Source organism: Pleurodeles waltl, chromosome 4_1, assembly GCF_031143425.1.
Source record: "Pleurodeles waltl isolate 20211129_DDA chromosome 4_1, aPleWal1.hap1.20221129, whole genome shotgun sequence".
Taxonomy (NCBI): domain Eukaryota; kingdom Metazoa; phylum Chordata; class Amphibia; order Caudata; family Salamandridae; genus Pleurodeles; species Pleurodeles waltl.
The window spans coordinates 20,251,135-20,275,051 of NC_090442.1; the positions used below are offsets into that span (position 1 = coordinate 20,251,135).

Here is a 23,917-nt window from a genome sequence, read left to right on the forward strand (position 1 = left end):
GTCTTTGACCTTTTCCGTGTCCTGCGACTTGAGGCCCAAACAAGGGATCCTTCTCATCCTCCGACCACTGGGGCAGTCAGCGCATGTGCAAGAGAGTACTATCAGTCCACTTCCGGCAACTGAGGAAGTCTGCGCATGTGCGAGGAGCAGACACTCACGTCGGTTACAAGGATAGTCTACGCATGTGCGAGAGAGTAGTGTTTATCAATTATAGCATGTTTGGGGCTGTCTGTGCGCGTGCGAGAAATAGTGTGTCTACTTCCGGTGACTGGTGTGGTCTGCGCATGTGCGGAAAAGGAGTACGTGATAAGGTTGGATGGCAGAGTAAAGGTGTCACTTTCCGGGTCAGCGGCGGCAGTGTCAGCATTAGCACCGGATGTTCACTGCACTTACGGCCTATCCTTCTGTATTCAGCCTGCTGCAGAGGAGGAAGAGCCCCTGAGGGTCTGTACGGTTACCTTTATCTTCAGACCCTCACAGACCCCCCCTGACACCCCAGAGCTGCACCTGCCCCCCCCAGCCCCAGGGGGAGGAGAGAGCCTGGAAATGTCTGCACAGGTTTCTGCTCAGGTAGGAGATTGTCAGCACCTTCTGCTGTGTTTGTAGAAATAGACTGAATAATCCTGGAGGAAATCTCTGCCAGGAGCCGGGCTGAGCCGGGCTCTTCTATCCGGGGACCTGGGGGGGCTTTCCTTCCCGCCCTGGGGGTGTTTGTGGTCATCATTTGTGTTAAAGAGGGGATCTGTGCAGCGCACTGCATCTTACTGCACTGAGGAATCTGTACACTGTATCTTACTGCACTGTGAGGAATCTGTACACGCTGCACTGCATCTTACTGTACTATGAGGAATCTGTGCACTGCACTGCATCTTATTGCACTGTGAGGAATCTGCACTGCATCTTACTGCACTTTGAGGAATCTGTGCACTGCACCTTACTGCATTGTGAGGAATCTGTGCACTGCATCTTACTGCACTATGAGGAATCTGTGCATGCTGCACTGCATCGTATTGCACTGTGAGGAATATGTGCACTGTACTGCGTCTTACTGCACTGTGAGGACTCTGCACTGCAACAGAATCTTACTGCACTATGAGGAATCTGTGCATGCTGCAATGCATACAACAGCACTATGGGGAATCTGTGCACTTCATCTTACTGCACTGTGAGAAATCTGTGCACAGTGCACTGCATCTTACTGCACTGAGATATATGTGCATGATGCACTACATCTTACTGCACTATGAGGAATGTGTACACACTGCACTTCAACTTACTGCACTATGATGAATTTGTTCACCATACTGCATTTTACAGCACTATGAGAAGTCTGTGTGTACTGCACTGCATCTTACTGCACTGTGAGAAATATGTGCAGTACACTGCATCTTAATGTACTATAAAGGAATATGTGCCACTGCACTTCATCTTACTGTACTATGAGGAATCTCTGCACCTTACTGCATCTTACTGCACTGTGAGGAATCTGTGCTACTGCACTATGAGGAATCTGTGCATGCTGTACTGCATCTTACTACAGTGTGAGGATTCTGTGCACTGCATTGCATCTTACCGTACTATGAGGAATATGTGCACTGCACTGCATTTTACTGCACTGTGATGAATCTGTGCCACTGCATTGTATCTTTCTACACTGTGAGAAAGATGCACTGCATGTTACAGCACTATGAGGCATCTGTGCACAATGCACTGCATCCTGCTGCACTATTTATTAGAAACTTTGCATACTGCACTGCATCTTACTACACTATAAGACGCTTGCACTACACTGCATCCTACTACACTATGAGGAGTCTGTTCCACTGCATTGCATCTTCACTGCACTATGAGAAATCTGTATGCTCTGCACCACATCTTACTGCAGTATGAAGAATCTGTGCACACACTTCACCTTACTGCACTATGAGGACTCTATTTCCACTGCACTGATTTGTACTATACTATGAGGGTTGTTTACAGAGACAGTGTATGCAGTGGTGTTTATTGCAGTATGTAGTATCCGTGCACACAAGCACTTGCTTAATCATTCATTCATCTGCTCTCTCATTCATTCTGAGTCATTGATCTATGAACTCTGAGTTTGCAAATGATCCATTCATCAATTTACTCAATCATTCATCATTTCATGTAGTCAACCTTTAATCTATCCACTCACCCATTCATTCACATTGTCCACTTCTTCATTTGTCTATATTATCACTTAGGTGTGCATTCATGCATCTATCGCTGCTCTCACTCATCCATCCATTTAGTTACCCATTGACTTATGCACGTAGTTACCCACTCACCCTTCTAAACACCCCCACACACAAGATTGCCAATAAACAAATACTCACTTTTGTTAATAAAAAAGCACACTTAGATTTGTTACTTTATCATTTATTTACCTTTCTTACAGCATGGATCTGAAGGGGCTATTATAATTCCTGGAGGTAAGGACCTCCTAGGAAATTCTGATACCATGGCGTTTTGTTTTTTGTCACCTCCCCATTCCTATCATTTCCCAGGCCCTCAGAAAGGAATCCATAGTTATTGGATCTTAGCATTGAGAAAGACGGCACACATTCCAATTGAACACACAGAGCTTATTCATACTATTGCAAATGCAACAGACACAGAGGCTTCAGCCGGATGCTACTCTCTAACAGTTGGTCTATGAAAGTCATTGATAAGTATAATACACATGTACAGGGAACACATTGGGAATCTGACTCAATTGCCTAAAATGTTTCATCAGGTCACGTACATCTGACTGTTTCTGAATTCAGTTGATGTCACATGCTCTCACAGAGGCACCATGAGCTCTGTGACGTGTGGCATGTATTTAAACATACCAAGAATTTACTCACACTGCTAACCAGCCCATCTCCTTAATCAATTATATATAGTGAAGAAAGGTAATAAATCAACCATCAGTAAGTGGATGAAAGAAACAACTGCCTCGTAGCACAGTCGGGTACCTAATAAACTCATAAGGATAAATTGTGTTGAAATTGCCCCAAAATATATACAATGGGTACAGACACTGTACTCCATGCCACAAGCACGGGTTAGAACAGGCAGAACGGTATCCGAGAGTTTCCCGATCGCAAGAGGCACTAGACAAGGATGCCCCTTGTCACCCCTATTATTTGCTATCGCTATGGAGCCTCTGGCCACCCGTCTGCGATTGATGGAGGAGGAATGGGGCATATTTAGGAACGGGACGAAGCACATAATATCTCTGTACGCAGATGATGCCTTAATATATCTACGCAGAGGAAGTGAGACAATCCCCTCAGTAATAACACTCCTGTCTGAGTTCGGCACAATGTCTGGACTAGTAGTAAACTGGCAAAAATCGTGCGTGTTTCCCCTGATCGCACGGACACTGTCAAATAGGGCAACAGCCTTGACCGGGCACTTGAGATGGTGCTTCGACTCCTTTAAATACTTGGGGGTTCAAATATACCACAAATCAGAGGACCTTAGAGATGGAAACCTGGGGAGAGCACTTGCCTCCATCAAGGGATCTCTACGCTTCTGGGGCAAACTACCATTGTCACCAATGGGCAGAGTCGCAATAGCAAACATGCTGATACTCCCTCGACTCCTGTACTACTTCTGTGCATTGCCACTCCTGATCCCCAAGAGCTTCTTCCGCGAACTGAACGGCGCACTGCTGCAACTTATTTGGTCGGGAGGCAGGGCGCGGGTCGCACTCACCACACTACAGCGCCCAGTGTCTGAGGGTGGCATGGGAGCCCCAAACTTTGAGCGCTATTACGCGGCTGCTCAGCTCCAGTGGATACTAAGCTGGATACACAGGCCCACACTAGCGGAATCGACCTGGGCGCTGGCGAACCTAAGTGATACGCCACTGATCGCCTGGATGGCAGCCGGAGCACCGAGGGGAGTGGCCGACAAACCACAGATGCTGGTGGCGCACGCATGCTGGAAGAGATATATCCAAGGCGGCCGTTGCGCGCTCCCCTACTCCCCCCTTTTACAGCTGGGGGCGCTCCCTGGCTGGGCAGGGAGAGATAGGAGAAGGTCGTTGGTGGTGTGGGCAGAGGCGGGAATAGAGAAGATAGGCGATTGCTTCGAAGAAGGGAAATTAATGAACTTTGAAGAGATACGTGACCTCACACTAGTAAACCCGGGTCAATTCATGACATACCATGCCATATGCCACACTATAAAGAAGATGTGGGTGACGGGGGACCAAGAGCCTGTGACCTCCCCAATACTACACCATATGTTACAATATGACAGCCAGCTGCAGATAGTGTCGAATTTATACAAAACATTGAATAAGCACTCGGTACCCACCTTAGAAAAGGCACTAACTAATTGGAATGAGGTGCTCCCACTCCCGATCACACGGGAGGAATGGCCTCGCGCCCTACTACATACCAGGGGAGTCTCGAGAAACCCTAGGTTCCGATATACGCAATTTAACTACTTACACCAAACATACCTTTCACCAGCCAGGATTAAACTAATGTTTCCCAGCCTGGACCCAGCCTGCCCAAGGTGCCGAGCCCCGCTGGCACATTTCTACCACATGGTATGGGACTGCTCCCAGGTGCGTGTGAAATGGTCCGCAATAGTGGAGAAAGTATCGGAATTGACGGGACTGGCACTTACAGTAGATCCTAAATCCTGTCTGCTAGGTCTGAGACAAAGAGATAAAAAACACAAACACTTACATAAGTTTATAGACCTAGCTTATGTAATGTACAAAAGGCTGATAGCAATGAACTGGAAGTCGACCACTGCCCCGGACCTGATGTCCTGGCATGAAACGATACTGAGATGGGCCAACGTAGAACTGATGGTACTGAGGAACACAAAAGTGGGGCCCCACCGGCAGACGGGCAGGGAGGTGTGGGAGACCTTAATAGACAGGCTAGACGCCAAAAGTGACGAGAAACCGCCTTGAACTAATGCATACGATAATTATCAGGCAGCAGTTAGCCTGATGGGCCTGCTCCCCCACCCAACTCGGCGCTCAGCGGATTCGAATCACCGGGCAGAATGGCGCCCCCCGCGACCGACTGGTCCGCCGGGGGTGCTCCACAGCGATCACTCACAGAGGAGCTAATGTTCCATACAGAAAGGCAAGCCACACACCCTAGACCCCACACGCACACTCCCTCCGTCCCGGATCTTCCCCAACGCAGCACATAAACACCAGTCTCGTCTCATAAATGTATATACCTAACGCAGTGATAAAGTGTGCATAACAACTTCTAGGCAAGCGACTGTTTAGAAACCATTCTTGTACTCCTTATTGAATGACCGATAGTGACCTCAGTTAAGTTGTTGAAGTTAAAGCGTTAAACTGTGTATTAACAGCGCAATTGATTCAATATATCTGTACAATGTATCTGGCAAACGCTGGGAACAGAACTAAAGTGAAAAATGCAATACATTTTTTTTTTTTTAAAAGGATAAATTGTGTTGAATTGATCCAACATATCTAGACTCATTGCAAGAACACAGTGATAGTTCTTCCTCCTAAATTGAATAGAAATTGAACACTGCGTGACACTCTAAACCTGGCCCATATCTTGTCATCATTAGGGTATTACATTTCCACACATGCAGACCCCGCTCTGGTGGTTAGCCCTTCTACATCATTCTTAATGCATGCAGTTACGCATCAGAACCTCCTCACCACTTCTCACTGACTGCCAAGAAGCTGACAACCTGGCTCTTCTATTAGTCCCTGACTTTTTTATCTCTAATGAACCACTTAAGTGAGCGCTATATTCTGGAATCCCAACACCAAGACCCTTATCAAATGCATCTCAGAATTCAGTTTCTGTTCTGGGTCAAACTCCTGTAAATCACCCTCATGACTCAAGGACAAGTGATTGGGCTCCTGTCGGAATCATTCGCTCTAGAAATGAGATCCAGTCTGGGATGTCCCCTCTGTCTGTTGCTCTTTACAGTAATAGAAGAAACTTTACCAAACTAGATAACAGTAGATGCATTGATAGAGCCCACAATGGGACAATATAGCTGTACGCAGACAGGATCCTTCCGGTCATCGCAGACCTCGCCACATGTATTGTCAATATGGGAAATAAACCTGGATTCAGCATTAATTCGCATAAATAGCAATATATCCTCTTTGAACCTAGGATCAAAGAGCAGGCTATGCCTCTCCCGTCCCAGCAAGTGACAGATACACATATCGGGTCTTCTACGTCAGTAAAAATGTGGAAGAATTTTATGAGTGTAATCAGTGCGACGCCTTCTCTGAGTTCCAGAGAGATGTTCAACACTGGTGATTGCTTTCCCCTCATGTTTGCGAGGTATCCATACTTCAGAATGTGTCATACTGGGCACCTGAGATTTGTTTCTAAAGGCTTGATGCAACGAGGGTCCTCCACAAGCTGCTGTAGATTCATTGACACATGGAATGCATGATGGGTGAATAACACTGCCAGATATAAAGCAGGCTTGTTGCATGGGCAATCTTTTGGTAAGAAAGGCCTTGGGTGTGGTAGAGGCCGGCTACCAAACAGAGCAGTTATGGCACCACAGCACCAGAGTGATTGCTGCAAGACACAGCCACAGCGATACAAGTGAAGAGGATGGCCTCCTGGAAGAGAGGGTGAGACATTAAATAACAGGTTATATACCCTCTGGACAAGGAGCGGACTGGGGTAATTGTGATATTAGTGTGGTTATTATGGTTTGGCATGTAAGAAATTGGGTTGTTTGTTAGCTGGGGTGTGAGCCCTGGTCATGCAGCAACCACAGTCCTTATCAGGGTGAGGCACAAGTCAACCATAAGTTAACCTGTGTTCAACCCTCTGGTAGCTTGGCATAGAGAAGTCAGACTTAAATAGGAGGCACTGTGTAAAGTATTTGTGCAACACTTACCACACAAAAGGAATCCCACACCAAGTTAGAAAAATATTGGTAGTCGAATATGGATTGGCGTGTGCTTAAGGAAAAAGTTGCATGTGATGTTAGATGCTGCCCTACAAAACACAAGGAAATCTTGGAACCCTGAATTAAATACAGAGAAAATACTAAGAGAAATGGCTGGAGATATTGCTTCTACTGCCTGCCGCAGTATGATTGTTCACTGGTCGCAAGGTTTGATTGTCCTTATTGTTCGGTCATGCCAGCAAAATAGTAGATGTGCCCGAAAAGGAATGCAGTCATTCAAATCTTATGCTTTTGTCTCAATGCTATTTGTTTGAAGAACCCATCCTTCTTTTGTAAGTATTTCATGATTGTGTAAAAAATGACGAACTCTACGCCCTAAACCTAGGGGTGAAGAGAGTTGATAACTTACCTTCTTGAAAGAAAGAGTTGCTGAATTTACACAAACGTTTCCATGTGGAAAGTGTCCTCTGTGACCCGACCTCTGGACTAAAAGAAGAGAGCGCTCCTTTTGATTGTCATTCCCGGTCCTTTTGCGACTTGGAAATCCTTTGTATAGTCTGGTAGGATAAATGGCCCCTCCCAGCCCTAGTGAAAAGGTCGGGTTGGAAAACTTTGTTCAGAGCTGACTGAGCCTTATCCAAAGAAGTAACTATGTTGACAAATCTAGTTACTTCTTTTACAAAAGGATCTCCGAACAGGAGGCCTCCCTTGTAGGGCTGGCACCATCAATTGCTAGATCTCAAAGACTGGGATTAATACATAAAAATATGGATCTACAGCACTCAGCCAGTAGGGTTAATTGACGTTGCCAAAGTAACAAACGGCTCTTTGAGCCCAACCTTCTAGAATTTGTCTGAGTGTTCAGGGTATTGCAGAGGTAGTGGTGCGTGGGACTGGCCGAGCTCAGTGTCTAACACACAGTTAAAATTGCCACCAATTATCCATGGGAGTTGGGATCAGCGGACCAGTTGCACCGCCAGCTCTGACAGGAATTGCGACTGGTCTGTATTTGGTGAGTAGACACTTCCTAGTAATATAGCTGTGCCATATAATATCCCTTCCACAAACAAATAGCGCCCCTGTGCTATGGTATCCATGCATTTGAAGAGGCCCTGGGGTCTAATCCACGACCACCTCACGTAGCCTCCCTCATATAGGCAAAGTAGGTCATGCAGTAGTTCTGACCCTGCCAGTGTTTCTGTTATCTATGGTCTTCCCCCTTACCAGTGTGGGTTTCCTGTAGGAAGACGATGTGTGCCCCGGTACATTTGAGGTATGCATGTACCGAGCCACCCTGGGCGTTTACTATCCCATTACAAGGTTCGTAGGTCCCCCTCTATTGCGGGTGAAGGTCTCAGGGGGGATCAGGTAGTATGTTTGTTGGAGGGCATAAAATAGCTTGGGTAATGATACCATCTTACACAAAGCTGCCCTCCCTAGCAGTGTAAGGGGCAGTCACCGCCATCTCTCCATGTCCCCTCTGCAGGTACGAATAACTCGTCAAAAGTTACGTTCAAAACATACCCCTTTATGTAGCGTTAGAAATATTATCAGGTATTTAAACCCCAGTGTAGTATGAGTCAACCAATGTGGGAGAGGGGGAACCACAGCCGCTTTCTGCGGAAGATATAGTAAGGAGTTATCCCAGTTAACGCAATATCCCGAGCAGCCCCATATTCCTCCAACAGCTGGAAAAGCAAAGAGAGATACATAGAGGGTTGGATGCTGTAAAGGTGGACATTGTCTGTGTATAGTGCGTTCTCCTCCTGAAGGCCGCCTCGCCCGAGATGTGAAATCCCCTGATGTCCAGGTGGTCGTGGACCCTACAAGCCAATGATTCTATAGTAAGGGTGAACAGGAAGGGGGAAAAGGGAGACACCTGTCTTGTACCCCTACCAATCAAAGATTCTGAGGGCATCACTCCATTTACCCTGACGAAAGCTACTGGGGCCAGATATAGCAATCTTACTCATTGCCTAAAATGGGGATCAAATCCACATTTCACCAGGGTATTCTCTAAGAAGGGCCAGTGGACCACGGCAAACGATTCTGCAGTGTTGAGTGTTAACAAAAGATGTGGATCTGGCTGATCTTTTATTTCATGTAGCAAGTTATGTGTGCATCTTAGATTGTAGTGGGTAGACCTTACAGGCATATAGCCTGATTGGTTACTTGTATGAGCCTAGTAGCTAAAATCGTGGCCAGTATTTTAACCTCAGTATTCAACAGGGAAAATGGGTGCTAGGAACTACAGTGTTCCCTGGGCTTACCCCCTTTGTGTATCACTATTATGGATGCCCGCATGAGGTCAGGGGGAAGAGCCCCCATCTGGCCTGTTTCCAAGAACATGTTCAGGAGATGGGGTCCCAGGAGGTCCATATATTCCTTTTAGAATTCTGCAGGAATTCTGTTGAGATCTCGGGTCTAATTAGATTTAAATATGGACATGGTAGCTTGGACTTCCTCCAATGTTATCTCCGCATCAAGCGCTTCCTGGGCCTTAGCATCTAAGGCAGGGGTTGTGATCGATTCCAGATATCCTGCTATCTGGGGCAATGGTTGCAGCGGTCTAGCCCTCTTTGTAGTAGCAAGCGAAAGCGTCTGCAATTCTGCTGGTTCTAGTACCTCTCCTTCAGGCCCCACCATCTGATGCAGTTTCTGGGAGTGAGTGACAGTGGTCTCTCTTTACTCACAGGTATTGAGAACTGGACTTTCATTGGTTTACAAAACCTTCAATGCAAAACATGCCAGGAGCTCTGGCGATATAGATGTACAGTGCTCATTCTGGTATTTAACAGCAAGTATGAGTTTCATTTCGAAGTTCTGAAAGTGACCTCGTCCCAAACTACTACTACTAGGAGATGGTGATGGTGATGGTGGTCAGCAGCAGGGACTCATTATTAAAATTAATTCAGTGGAATTCCCCTGTTTCTACCATCTTTGGCTATTGAAGATGTTTCCTTTTTCTTTCTTCTCACATGAATATTTTGTCAGTGAATGCTCTCCTCTCCGCAAGGCTGGGCTATGAGAACACTGTATATTTGATGGCTTCAGCAACACAAAAGCAAATTTAAGATAATTCAGAAAGCTGCAGTCTTATCTGTGGTCTGAGAAAGTCTGAACAAACTTTCATTCTTTACTCACAAGGCAGCACATACTTTTTAAGTCATTTCATTCACCAGCAGAGTTTAAAAAAATGAGGGTTCCTGTTCACTTGTAAACGCAAACCTGAATATCATTTGTGTTCCTTTTCTTCTCAATCCAGATTTCATTTCCAGTGCCACGGTTCCAGAAACGTATAGCAGGAAGTCTATAGTTCTGCATTCTAGCTTCTAAGACCTGGAATCCTTTACTGCTCAAGATTCATATTTTACTTAACCGTCAAGCCTTCAGAAACTTACTAAGAACTAAACTTTTCAACATCCTTTTCTCCTATCAATAATTTTGCCCAAAAACCTTTCAAAATATTTTTCTCCTATTAATAATTTTGCCATCTTGCACCGATTCTATCCTTGCACCAGTCAGGATTTGGTTAAATGATTTTCTCAAAATAAGAAACTCATAAAATATATTTACCTGCAATTAATCTAACAATGAATCATTACGTAGTCAGTGATGAGCCGTCCAAACGCCCAAGGCTCCAGATGTTGAACACCACTGGGGAAGTAGCACTATGGTGGGTGCACTTACAGATGCATGTGATGATGAAATAACTTCTTCTGCGTCAGATATTGGGAGGCAAATGTCATTCACTTCAAGAATTAACACGGAGAGTTAGAACTCACAATGTCCTACTTCCACTTCTCATGCTTTTGGGCGCTGTTACAGAACCATCAATGTTGCATAAAGCACCCACACACCACAATCACCTATGAATATTCTCTTGTGCATGACTGTTAAATCGGTTTGAGTATGTTAGGTTTATGTGTTTTAGCACTAAACCCTAAAGTTAGCTGAAAATACAGTTGTTAGTCCAAGCATTATTCATGCATAAAGGATCCGGACATTTCTGTCATTTCTTTATTCTGAGTGATTAACACGTGTCCTGTGTGTAGCGCCTAGAGTCTGGTATTAAATCGCCTCCGGTTTGATCCAGAGTCTTGCATCTAGCGCCTCTGGGCAGGTCCAGGGGAGCAGTGTCTTTCTTCGGGGCCTGTGCATAGCGGCTCGATGTAGAGGGTGGAGTCAGAGGCGCTCTATGGGGTGTAATGAACTCTGGGCTGCTCTGTCCTTAATGAGAATCCTTCACCGGGCTCAGGGCTGAGTCAGATCACTGGGACCAGGAGTCGCTTTAAAAAGCAGCGCCTAGTCTGTGCCCTGGCTCTCTGCATGTGAAGTGACAGCCTTGAACTGCCCCTGCAGCTCCCCACAAAGCGCCTAGCCTGGAAGGCACACTCCCAGGCACTTGTGGAGGGTCAGAGTTCAGGTGAGTGATGCACTTCCTGTATGCAGACTCTGCACTGTGTCCATCTGATTTCAGCAGCATGTGCTTAACCTCCCATACTAGGCTGCAATGAAGAAGTCTCAGGGCCTGGGGGCAACAGAGACATGTTTAATGATCTGAGGACACAAACCTTCAGTGGTGCTGCCTAGCGCTGCAGTGCCATGTTGGACACTTACATGTTAATGATGTCAATCTGTGCTTGGGGAGGCAGCCTGTGCTGAGGAGGGTGGGGACTGAGATATGTTTAATGATCTGAGGGCACAATCCTTCAGTGCTGCTGCCTACTACTACAGGCCCATGTTGGACTGGTTCCTATGCGTTAGTGGGACACTTACATGTTAATGGTGGCAGCCTGTGCTGGGGGAGGAGTCTGTGCTGAAGAGGGGGAGGCCAGGGAGGGCAGCAGCCGTGGGGCAGGATGTTATCACCAGAGTCCACCCCTGACCTCCAATCACAAACTGGGCCTTCCAGCAGGATGGCATGAGCATCACAGGGTGTATATGGGGCGCTGCCCATAATGGCTTTTCCAGCAGAGATCAGATGTGCATCATGGAAAACGTATGTGGGTTGCTGCCCATCATGGGCCTTCCAGCAGAAATGGAGTGGGCATCATGCACGTGCAGGGTGTGTGTGGGTGATGCCCATCATGGGCCCTTTAGCAGAGATGGGGTGGGCATCATAGAGGGTGTGTGTGGGGCACTGCCCATCATGGGTATTCCAAGCAGAGATGGAGTGGGTGTCATGCAGTGTGTGGGTGCTGCCCATCATGGGTCTTCCAGTAGAGATGAAGTGGGCATCATGCAGGGTGCATGTGGGGTGCTGCCCATCATGGCTCTTCCAGCAGAGACGAAGTGAGCATCATGCAGGGTGTGTGTGGGTGCTGCCCATCATTTGTCTTCCAGTAGAGAGGAAGTGAAAATCATGCAGGGTGTGTGTGGGTGCTGCCCATCATGGGTCTTCCAGCAGAGATGAAGTGGGCATCATGCAGAGTGTGTGGGTGATGCCCATCATGGGCATTCCAGCAGAGATGGAGTGAGCGGCATCATCGCAGGGTGTATATGTGGTGCTGCCCATCATGTGGTGTGTGTGGGATGCTCTGCGCACAGTGGCACAGGTCACTCCACTGGGAATTTGAAGTTTGCACTACACTAACTTTTAATTTCCTACAAAATATTTGAGATTGTCTGGCATTATCAAATAGGTTAATGACCTTCACTTCCAGGGTTTTGCATCAACTTCAAAGATATTTTTACAGCTTCTCATTACTCAAAAGCAAGGCAATTCTATTGTATTCATGTTTACTTGGACTTCATTGCTTGTCTCGCAGTGGCACTTACAGTGTCACACATTTGGTTGTAGAAAGTAATTCATATGTTCACTGAAATTATAGAAATTTCACTCATCAGCAATCTGGAAACTTGGCACCTATGCCACATCGAGAGCTCATGTGAGAGGTCAATGCAGCACATGCTTGTCCTGACCAGGCCCCGGCTCACATGCTGGTCCTGACCAGGCCCCGGCTCACATGCTGGTCCTGACCAGGCCCCGGCTCACATGCTGGTCCTGACCAGGCTCACATGCTGGTCCTGACCAGGCCCCGGCTCACATGCTGGTCCTGACCAGGCCCCGGCTCACGTGCTGGTCCTCACCAGGCCCCTGCTCACGTGCTGGTCCTGGCCAGGCCCCGGCTCACGTGCTGGTCCTGGCCAGGCCCCGGCTCAAGTGCTGGTCCTCACCAGGCCCCGGCTCACGTGCTGGTCCTCACCAGGCCCCTGCTCACATGCTGGTCCTCACCAGGCCCCGGCTCACATGCTGGTCCTCACCAGGCCCCGGCTCACGTGCTGGTCCTCACCAGGCCCCTGCTCACGTGCTGGTCCTGGCCAGGCCCCGGCTCACGTGCTGGTCCTCACCAGGCCCCGGCTCACGTGCTGGTCCTCACCAGGCCCCGGATCACAGGCCCCGGCTTACATGCCGGTCCTCACCAGGCCCGGCTCACATGCTGGTACTCACCAGGCCCCGGCTCACGTGCTGGTCCTCACCAGGCCCCGGCTCATGTCCTGGTCCTCACCAGGCGCGGCTCACATGCTGGTCCTCACCAGGCCCCGGCTCACGTGCTGGTCCTCATCAGGCCCCAGCTCACGTGCTGGTACTCACCAGGCCCCGGCTCACATGCTGGTCCTCACCAGGCCCCGGCTCACATGCTGGTCCTCACCAGGCCCCGGCTCACGTGCTGGTCCTGGCCAGGCCCCGGCTCACGTGCTGGTCCTGGCCAGGCCCCGGCTCACGTGCTGGTCCTGGCCAGGCCCCGGCTCACGTGCTGGTCCTCACCAGGCCCCGGCTCACGTGCTGGTCCTCACCAGGCCCCTGCTCACGTGCTGGTCCTCACCAGGCCCCTGCTCACGTGCTGGTCCTCACCAGGCCCCGGCTCACGTGCTGGTCCTCACCAGGCCCCGGCTCACGTGCTGGTCCTCACCAGGCCCCGGCTCACGTGCTGGTCCTCACCAGGCCCCGGCTCACATGCTGGTCCTCACCAGGTCCCGGATCACAGGCCCCGGCTTACATGCCGGTCCTCACCAGGCCCCGGCTCACGTGCTGGTCCTCACCAGGCCCCAGCTCACGTGCTGGTCCTCACCAGGCCCCAGCTCACATCCTGGTCCTCACCAGGCCCCAGCTCACATCCTGGTCCTCACCAAGTCCTGGCTCATTTCCTGGTCCTCACCAGCCCCTGAGTCAACATCCTTGTCCTCACCAGGCCTGGGCTCACGTCCTGGACCCCGCAGGCCCTGACTGAGCATCCTGGACCCATGGATCCATGGCTCACACCCTGGTAATCACCAGGCCCCAACACATGTCCCGGTCCTCACCAGAACTTAGGTACAGCATCCTTGTCCTCACCAGGCCCCGGCACAGCATCCTGGCCCTCCCCAGGGCCCGACTCAACCATGCAAGAGGAATAACAAGTTATGCATCCTGGTCCGTACCAGGGCTTTTGAAGAGAGCGGAAGAAATATCTGCACAGCTTGACAGGGCTGTACTGCTATCTCTTCCATTTCTTTGAAGCGAGAGCCGGCTGTACAGGCTGGTCTTTGCCTGGCTCTTCAGTTGAAAGAGAAACGCCATATCGTACCTTGCCTGCCTCTCTGAAGCTACTGGAGCTCCTAACACTTGTACTTAGGAGGAAAGGAAAGGAAGTGCCAGTGAGTCAGTCCTCAAAAGTCTTTCATCTATGTCTTCTCATGTAGTTTTGCTGATGTCATCTCCCTCTGTGCCCATTGTAGTGTGACATCATTTTCTGTAATGTTATGGACATCAGTAGGCTTAAAGGGATGTGATGCCATTTCCAGGGATGTTGAGGAACTAATCTAAGCCACTGGTAATTATTTGGGGCTGCATCCTGGTCCATCATTTTTTGGCCCACCATGCCACCTCAGAGAGGAAGCAGATATGTGCTAACCAGGATTAGACTCCTTCCAATAGGAGCAGTGGAGCCTGAAAGGTCAGGTCCTTTCTGAACCACAACATAAGCAACCCAAGACCGATTTCAGCCTATTTGAGCCTTGACTGTAGGATGTAGCTTGATTCCAATGGTTCAGCAAGTATGGGACCCATGTCTGGGCATATGTGGCATATTTAGCAATACGGAAAATGGTGGGTGGAATGTTTGAGTTCATTTCAGCCACTGGTAATTACCCTGGGATGCTTCCCAGTCCAGTCTTTTTGTTCTTGCCCTCCGCTGTACCTTGGCATTGTGTGAAGGAGGCCTCCAAAGCTGCCTTCTGTGCTGTACCTCTTTTGCTTGAGGGTTGTGTACACAGTTATTCACCAAGCTCCAGTCACACGCTGCCCATTATGCCACACTTCCTAGACCACACCCTAACACTTCCCCAACATCTTACTTAGTTACTGGTTAGAGTCTGCCTAGACCCACCAGGGCCCTAGTGCACGTCGAGTCAATATGCTACACTCCATCCCCCCCTTGTTAAATAAAAGTGGCAGACATCAATTAAATTACATTTCTCCAGTCAGTCTGCGAGAAGCTCATATTTGTCTACCAACCTGGGTGATCCAGAGCGATTGAGATTCACCTTTATTGGGCAACTGGAGCACAGGCTTGGGCTGTGGAGCTGGACATAGACATGTTCACTTCCGAGGTACCTTTATGAGCTGGTGAGCGATGAGGCAGGTGTTTGAAGTGTGATGTGTCCTAGTGATGTATTTCCCTGAACGATGTGCTGTCAGGAAGTTTTTTTTGTGGCTGTTTAATGTTGCACAAAAGCTGCTGTCCTCAAGACAGCCTCCTGCCTCCTGAAGAGATGTGAGAACGTCTCTCAGGCAGAGGACCAAATGACCTGCCGAGGAAAGAGGTGTGACCTCTCCTGGCAGGATGACCACAGTAGGTGTGCGCCCAAAGGGCGATCTTCAAAGAGGAAGTTGCCTTTGAAGGGCAAATGTTGGTCACACATGGAAAAGCTGCTGGCTGGCAACTCGGGCAGAGAGAAAGAAGCCATTATCAAACAGTTTTTTTAATGGTGTTGCTTCCCCTAGGTTGCCACACCTCTGGGCTGTGCTAAGGCGCTCCACACAACAGGAAAAGGGTCATCTCATGATTGGAGTGGGCTTCATCAGGCGGGAGGGACTTTGGTAGCCAGTCGGCTAGTTAGTCACCACATCCCCTAAGGCTAGTAGTAGGCATAAAAGTAGCACGCCTGGCACCCAGACCTCAGATCACATCTGTACTAGAGAGAGGACCGAAGAAAGACCATCCTGCTGTTCTCAGGACCCAGCAAGAAGATGCAACACCAAAGACTGGACTGTGCCTCTGGCACTTTGGACTGGCAAAGAAAGCACTGTGTTGGTGGTGGCCCACTTGTTGAAAGGTTGTCTACAATATTCAGATAGGATAGGCGACTCCAAGACTCAGTTGAGTGACTCCCTGTTACAGCCACATGGCCATAAAAGCTGAGAAGTCTGCACCCTTGAGAGCCCAGCGCCAACATGTCTGACAGCCAGTGGATGCAGAGGTGCAGCTTGGTAGGCAGAGTCCTCACCCTCAAAAGTTGCATCTGAGTCTGTTGGACCTGGGTGAGTTGTCAAAGTGTTTGTACCTCACAAGCACTGGCCTGTGCACCTCCTCTGTTTGTACCTCATAAGCACCTACCTGTGCACCTCCTCTGTGTGTACCTCATAAGCACCTACCTGGGCACCTCCTCTGTTTGTACCTCATAAGCACCTACCCGTGCACCTTCTCTGTTTGTACCTTACAAGCACCTACCTGTGCACCTCCCCAGTTTGTACCTCTTAAGCACCGACCTGTGCACCTCCTCTGTTTGTACCTCATAAGCACCTACCTGTGCACCTCCTCTGTTTGTACCTCACAAGCACTGGCCTGTGCACCTCCGCGGTTTGTACCTCACAAGCACCGACCTGTTCACCTTCTCTGTTTGTACCTTTCAAACACCTACCTGTGCAGCTCCTCTCCTTGTATCTCGTAAGCACCTACCTGTGCACCTCCTCTGTTTGTACCTCACAAGCACTGGCCTGTGCACCTCCTCTGTTTGTACCTCATAAGCACCTACCTGTGCACCTCCTCTGTTTGTACCTCATAAGCACCTACCTGTGCAGCTCCTCTACTGGTATCTCATAAGCACCTTCCTGTGGACCCCCTCTGTTTGTACCTCATAAGCACCTACCTGTGCAGCTCCTCTACTGGTATCTCATAAGCACCTGCCTGTGGACCCCCTCTGTTTGTACCTCATAAGCACCTACCTGTGCAGCTCCTCTACTGGTATCTCATAAGCACCTTCCTGTGGACCCCCTCTGTTTGTACCTCATAAGCACCTACCTGTGCAGCTCCTCTACTGGTATCTCATAAGCACCTACCTGTGGACCCCCTCTGTTTGTACCTCATAAGCACCTACCCGTGCAGCTCCTCTACTGGTATCTCATAAGCACCTACCTGTGCACCTCCTCTGTTTGTACCTCATAAGCACCTACCTGTGTAGCTCCTCTACTGGTACCTCATAAGCACCTACCTGTGCACCTCCTCTGTTTGTACCTCATAAGCACCTACCCTTGTAGCTCCTTTACTGGTACCTCATAAGCACCTACCTGTGCACCTCTTCTGTTTGTACCTTATAAGCACCTGTCTGTGCACCTTCTCTGTTTCTATCTCCCATGTGAGCTTCTGAAGTGAAGCTGGTAATCCTGGGCTGACAACCGTGGCCTCTTGACTTACAGGCCATTATTTGACTTCTACTGAATGCTACAGAGTGAGTGCAGACATAGGGGAGCTGAAGGACAGGAAATGAAGTAAACTTGAATATTAGAAATATGGAAATGTAAAAATGCTGCATCACCTGTGGATAACGGACACCTCCTCCCGCTCTGCCAAATGCCCATTCAGTCACAAAGTAGCATCCTGGGCCTGAAAGAACATCATTAAGTCAGAAGCAATGTAAAGGTAGAAAAAGGGGGAAAAAGATTATTATGCACACATCTGTTGCAGGGATATGTCAGGTAAATTATTGGTTGTGATGGATTCTCCATAAGGACTAAATGACTGATATCTTTGAATATTAAATAATATGGATCAATCTTTGCCTCTCTGTTTGTATAATCTAAAGAGTGGGCATTACAATGAACCCCTCATTCTGTTTTACATAAAAAGCCCTAGAAGGAGCTGCAGCTAGCAGAACTTTATCTACTTTTGGAAGAACTAAAGACTTTCCTTTTAAGTTGTCTTTGAGGGCCAGAACCAGGCCCTGTAGCTATGCTAGTTTAAGGGAGATGGACAGATGTTATAGCTATTGGAAACCCACTTCACAATGATGCTCCAATCTTCCAGGTTAGAAAAAACCCAGAAATGCTTGAACCAAGGGAGCTGTTGAAAGTGTCTAAAGTTGATGTAATGAACAGCAAGGTAAAGATAGGAATTGGCATTTGAGCTGATCCAATGTGAACAGGAAAGCTCTGAAGAGTTACCTTTGTTATATTTTTCCTGAAGAATTATCTTTGTTATATACCCCTTTAATAGTTAACTTTGTTATCTACTTTCTGAAGAGTTATTGAAATAACGACAGCCCATCCTGATCCCTCTCTTTTTCCACAGTGTTTTCTTGTTTAAATGAAATTGTGTCCATGTGCATCTACCTAAAACTGTACCAGTAGCTGTAAGTGCTCCGTTACCTCCTTTTCTTTACTAAGTTGCTCTGTGAACCCTGGTAAATCACCTTCTTTCTGAAGTTAATGAGATGTGACATGTTCAACAGAACATTTAGTTAAATATCCGTGTATGGTGAAACATTTCTTGCTAAGTTTCAAAGATGGTAAAGAATAGATGTTATTTACAACCAGTTAAATATTGCCTATTCACGTTCCATTATGTTTCCATTTAGTAATTGTAAATATCTTTACATCCTACAGAAACAAGCCTTGGATGCAAGAATCATAATAAATAATGAAGATAAACTGCAAATCTGCAAACAACAGTCACCAACAATGAGCTCCGGTATTCAAGAACACATCAGTGAAGTCGGCGACAGAGTGGCCTGCACGTAAACAGACAGATCCTGGAAAAAGCACTCAAGGGCCGTTGAGTGATTGGAAGAGTCCGAGCTGTGCAACCCCAGAGATGATCTCTAGAAAATGATGGCAACAACTGTAACAAACCACCTCCTGTATAAACCGGTGTCCAACACCAGCTTTGTTCATGGGATCGGTGTGATGTGGTCACAGCAGTGATCTGTTTTCTAAAGCGATAACAGCCCGTCATTCAGTGCTCAAGGTGTATTGTAAACTCTTTCTGGCCAAACCACACTAACTAGAGAAAAGCACAACGGAGCGGAGCCAGACAACTGAAGGGTAAATGAAAGAGGAGTACAGTGGACTGTCCCAATTTGACCAGACAGAAGGAAGATGAATCTTCACCCTTAAGCGTGCATAACCATAATCCAATCTAAAGGCACCTACAAAGAACCTTATACATATTATGAAAGTTGCAAGTATTTAATGACTATTGCATGTTATTGTTAAATCAGAAATCAAACGTGCAAATTATCACACACATACAGGACATGTTCGAATAACATAAGTGGTTTATCAGCCATGTTGGCCCGTCACGAAACACAGTCTTGGGATGCAGACAAATATATACCTGACCCACAGACACTAACCAAGAAAGGAAAATCATACACATTTAGTGAGAGCTTTAGTTTTGCATCTCTATTAAAGCACCATCAACGAACACACAGAGGAGAAAAACCATTCAACTGCAGTGAATGTGGGAAGAGCTTTAGTCACTTATCAACCCTACAATGTCAACAAACCCACACATCAGAAAGAACATTCAAGTGCAGTGAATGTGGGAAGAACTTTAGTCACTCAGCACACCTAATAGAGCATCAACGAACACACATAGGGGAGAAGCAATTCAAGTGCAGTGAATGTGTAAAGAGCTTTAGTCGATTACAAAACCTACAAACACATCAGCGAATTCACACAGGGGAAAAACCATATGACTGCAATCAATGTGGAAGTAGTTTTGGTCGTTCCTCAACATTAAAGAATCATCAGCGAACACACACGGGAGAAAAACCATACAAGTGCAGTGAATGTGTGATGAGCTTTCGTCAGTTATCAAACCTCCAAACACATCTGCGAACACACACTGGGGAAAGACCATACCCTTGCAATGAATGTGGAAGTAAGTTTAGTGATTCTTCAAATCTAAGGATTCATCAGCGAACACACACAGGGGAAAAACCATTCAAGTGCAGTGAATGTGGAAGTGGTTTTGTTGACTCTTCAGGATTAAGGATTCATCAGCTAAAACACACAGGGGAAAAGCCATTTAAGTGCAGTGAATGTGTGAAGAGCTTTAGTAGATTAGTAGAACTACAGAGACATCAACGAACACACACAGTGGAAAAACCATACAGTTGCAGTGAATGTGGGAGTCGTTTTAGTGAATCCTCAAATCTCAGGATTCATCAGCGAACACACACAGGTGAAAAACCATACCTTTGCAGTAAATGTGGGAGTAGTTTTAGTGAATCCTCAAATCTCAGGATTCATCAGCGAACACACACAGGGGAAAAACCATTCAAGTGCAGTGAATGTGTGAAGAGCTTTAGTCAATTATCAAACCTCCAAACACATCAGCGAACACACACGGGGGAAAAACCATTCAAGTGCAGTGAATGTGCAAAGTGCTTTAGTTGGTTATCAAAGCTACAAGTTCATCAGCGAACACACACAGGGGAAAAGCCATTTAAATGCAGTGAATGTGTGAAGAGCTTTAGTCAATTCTCAGACCTACAAAGACATCAACGGACACACACAGGGGAAAAACCATTCAAGTGCAGTGAATGTGTGAAGCGCTTTAGTCAATTATCAGACCTGCAAAGACATCAACGAACGCACATAGGAGATAAACCATTCAAGTGCAGTGAATGTGCAAAGTGCTTCAGTCAATTATCAGAGCTACAAAGACATCAACGAACACACACCGGAGAAAAACCATACAAGTGCAGTGAATGTGTGAAGAGCTTTAGTCAATTATCAAACCTCCAAACACATCTGCGAACACACACTGGGGAAAAACCATACCCTTGCAATGAATGTGGAAGTAGGTTTAGTAATTTCTCAAATCTCAGGGTTCATCAGCGAACACACACAGGGGAAAAACCATTCAAGTGCAGTGAATGTGGCAGTGGTTTTGTTGACTCTTCAGGATTAAGGATTCATCAGCTAACTCACACAGGGGAAAAGCCATTCAAGTGCAGTGAATGTGTGAAGAGCTTTAGTCGATTAGTAGAACTACAGAGACATCAGCGAAAACACACAGGGGAAAAACCATATGATTGCAGTGAATGTGGGAGTCGTTTTGGTGATTCCTCAAATCTCAGGATTCATCAACGAACACACACGGGGGAAAAACCATTCCAGTGCAGTGAATGTGTGAAGAGCTTTAGTCAGCTATCAAACCTCCAAACACATCAGAGAAGACACACAGGGGAAAAAACATTAAAGTGCAGTGAATGTGCAAAGTGCATTAGTTGGTTATCAAAACTACAAAGTCATCAGCGGACATACACAGGGGAAATGCCATTTAAATGCAGTGAATGTGTGAAGAGCTTTAGTCAGTTATCAGATCGACAAAAACATCAACAAACATACACAGGAGAAAAACCATTCAAGTGCAGTGAATATGCAAAGTGCTTTAGTCAATTATCAGAGCTACAAAGACATCAACAAACACACTCAGGGGAAAACATTCAGGTGCAGTGAATGTATGAATAACTGTAGTCAATTATCAGAGCGACAAAGACTTCAGCGAACATGCACTGGGGAAAAACCATACCATTGCAATGAATGTAGAAGTAGTTTTAGTGAATGTTCAGAGGCTGGGGGAGGGGATACACAGTTCCCCCTACCTATAAAGTAGAAAACAGTCCTGCAGAGGTGCGCACCCCCTTCCCTAAGGAACTGAGCATGGCCTTGGGGATGGAGTCCCCAGGGCCTGTAAAGGCTTGGGGAGTGGAGCTGCATGGAACATCCAAAATAAAAAGAACAAAATTAAAAAGAATAATGAGAGACAGGAGGCACACGTTTACTATTAACTGCTCCTTGAAAGAGAGCCGCTGAATACCCTGCATGCGATTTTTAAGCATATTTTCCACAGCTTGACAGTGGCTCTAGAAGGCACATGGAGACCATCAAGCATTCTTTCAATGTTGTGGGAGGAACCTCATCGAGTGCGGCAACTTTCCAGCAACATTTTTTAGAAAACAGTAAGTTCATGGGGTCTTTGAATCCATGACCCCAGGAGAACTTACCATATTTTTTTAAAACACTCATAGCTAGAGCTTCATGGTCTCCAGCTTGAGCACAAGGTCCTCTTGTGTTTTTTTTTTTTTACTTCCTTTTTGTGACCTGAAAAAATGTTAAAAGAAAGACTGAGAGACCCATAGGTTTTATTTAAAAAATGTCTCTAGGTCTTTCTTTTAACAATCACTATTATTAAACATTGCATTGTATGAATTACTGAAATGTTACTTTTGATTAAAAATAATGATTTTTGGAGAAGGATGATTCATATATATATATATATATATATGTACATATATATATATATATATATAATATGCTATGTATGCTTAATGTATATTGCTATGTCCACCCCTTAATGAAGCCAATAGGCCCACTTGTTATATTTTGGTGTTGTAACTCTTCAACAAAATCAATTGTCTGCCCGAGTGTGGCCAGGACCTGCAAGACCAACCGCACCCTGCGCATACCAGAAGGCCAAGTGTGGTGTGGGGATTGCTGCTTGCAAGGGGCTGGACTCAGGGCCTGTCCAACCTCATGATGTGCACGGCCAAAGGTGATGTGTGGCGTGAGGTTGCTTGTGTGCGGGGGTTGGACTCAGGGCCTGGCCCCAAATGTTTAGTGTAATGACCGTGTGTGGTGGGGTTGGCTGCCCTCTGGTAGTTGGAGGCAGGACCTGGCAGCAGGCCAGGCCCTGTGGCTAACCCCATGCTCTTCATGTTCTGTTGTGTGCAGCGGAGATTGGCTTTATGTATGATAATAAAATATAAGCCTTTATGTTAAAAAAGCCCTAGAAATTCTCTGAAAATAAACAAGGTTAAAGTGACGTTATAGTAATGAGTTGTAATTATATCTTGCTTTACATTAAAATACCTTGGAAATTCACTGTTTAAAGTGCTTTTACAGTTAGGTGAAAATGTTTGTGACAACGTAACGTTTTAAATTTAAAAAACACTGAAATTCACCAGTTATAATTATCACTAACAACTATAACTCGTGCCCTGAAGTAACTGTAAGACACACCATGACCATGCACAGCCTATTACATGACTCATTACATGTTCAGTAGCATCATTGATACCATCATTGCAACATTTGAAAGGACATCATTGATAACAACTGTGCGTGGTGGGGCGTGAGTCTATAGTACAATATTAAAGCATTATTCATTTACAGACGGCACATCTTCCATCCAACTGACTGCTGAATTTGCAGACATATAGCTTTACTGATAAAGGTATATAGCACAGAAAGGATAATGTATGGAAATCGAGTTACAGTGAATATCCTTTGTGCATCACCCAATTTAACTGTCTTGGTTTGTTCTGATCCTTTTATAATCTTTGTTGCCATCACGCTTCAAAATTACACAAAAATGTGTTTCTTTTTTGCTTTCCTAACTGGTGATATATTCTGAAATAAATCAGCACTTAAGAAAGGTACAGGTATTTAAATGTTGTTGTGTGTTACAGAAAATGACATTCTACCGCCTTTTCTTTCACACTGCATGTACACCAGCAAGGTTGTCACATAGTGTACTTTAAAAACTCCAATCGCTTTGCAGTAAGAGTAAGAAAAGTAAACACCAGTCTCTATGTTAACAGAATAGGAAGGAATTCGTCAGAAGACATAGCCTAACATTTGACCTTTACCTTTAAAGCACAATGATTATGACCAGATAAATACAAAATGTAAAGGCACTATTGATTATTACAAAATAAAATAAAATGATGG

The 23,917-nt window shown here is 46.5% G+C and overlaps 1 protein-coding gene across 2 annotated transcripts; it reads left to right on the forward strand.

The window, feature by feature from the left end:
• The first annotated feature begins 360 nt into the window (after positions 1–360).
• LOC138287265 (zinc finger protein 836-like) lies at positions 361–23,631 on the forward strand. 2 transcript variants are annotated; one of them, XM_069227625.1, is made up of 2 exons: positions 361–570; positions 18,779–23,631. In XM_069227625.1, exon 2 carries the CDS (start codon positions 19,460–19,462, stop codon positions 21,641–21,643), a length of 2,184 nt encoding a protein of 727 aa, XP_069083726.1. In that variant the 5' UTR covers positions 361–570; positions 18,779–19,459; the 3' UTR covers positions 21,644–23,631. The 2 variants fall into 2 exon arrangements, with proteins under 2 accessions (XP_069083726.1, XP_069083727.1); XM_069227626.1 differs by having other exon boundaries at positions 363–444.
• The last annotated feature ends 286 nt before the right edge of the window (positions 23,632–23,917 follow it).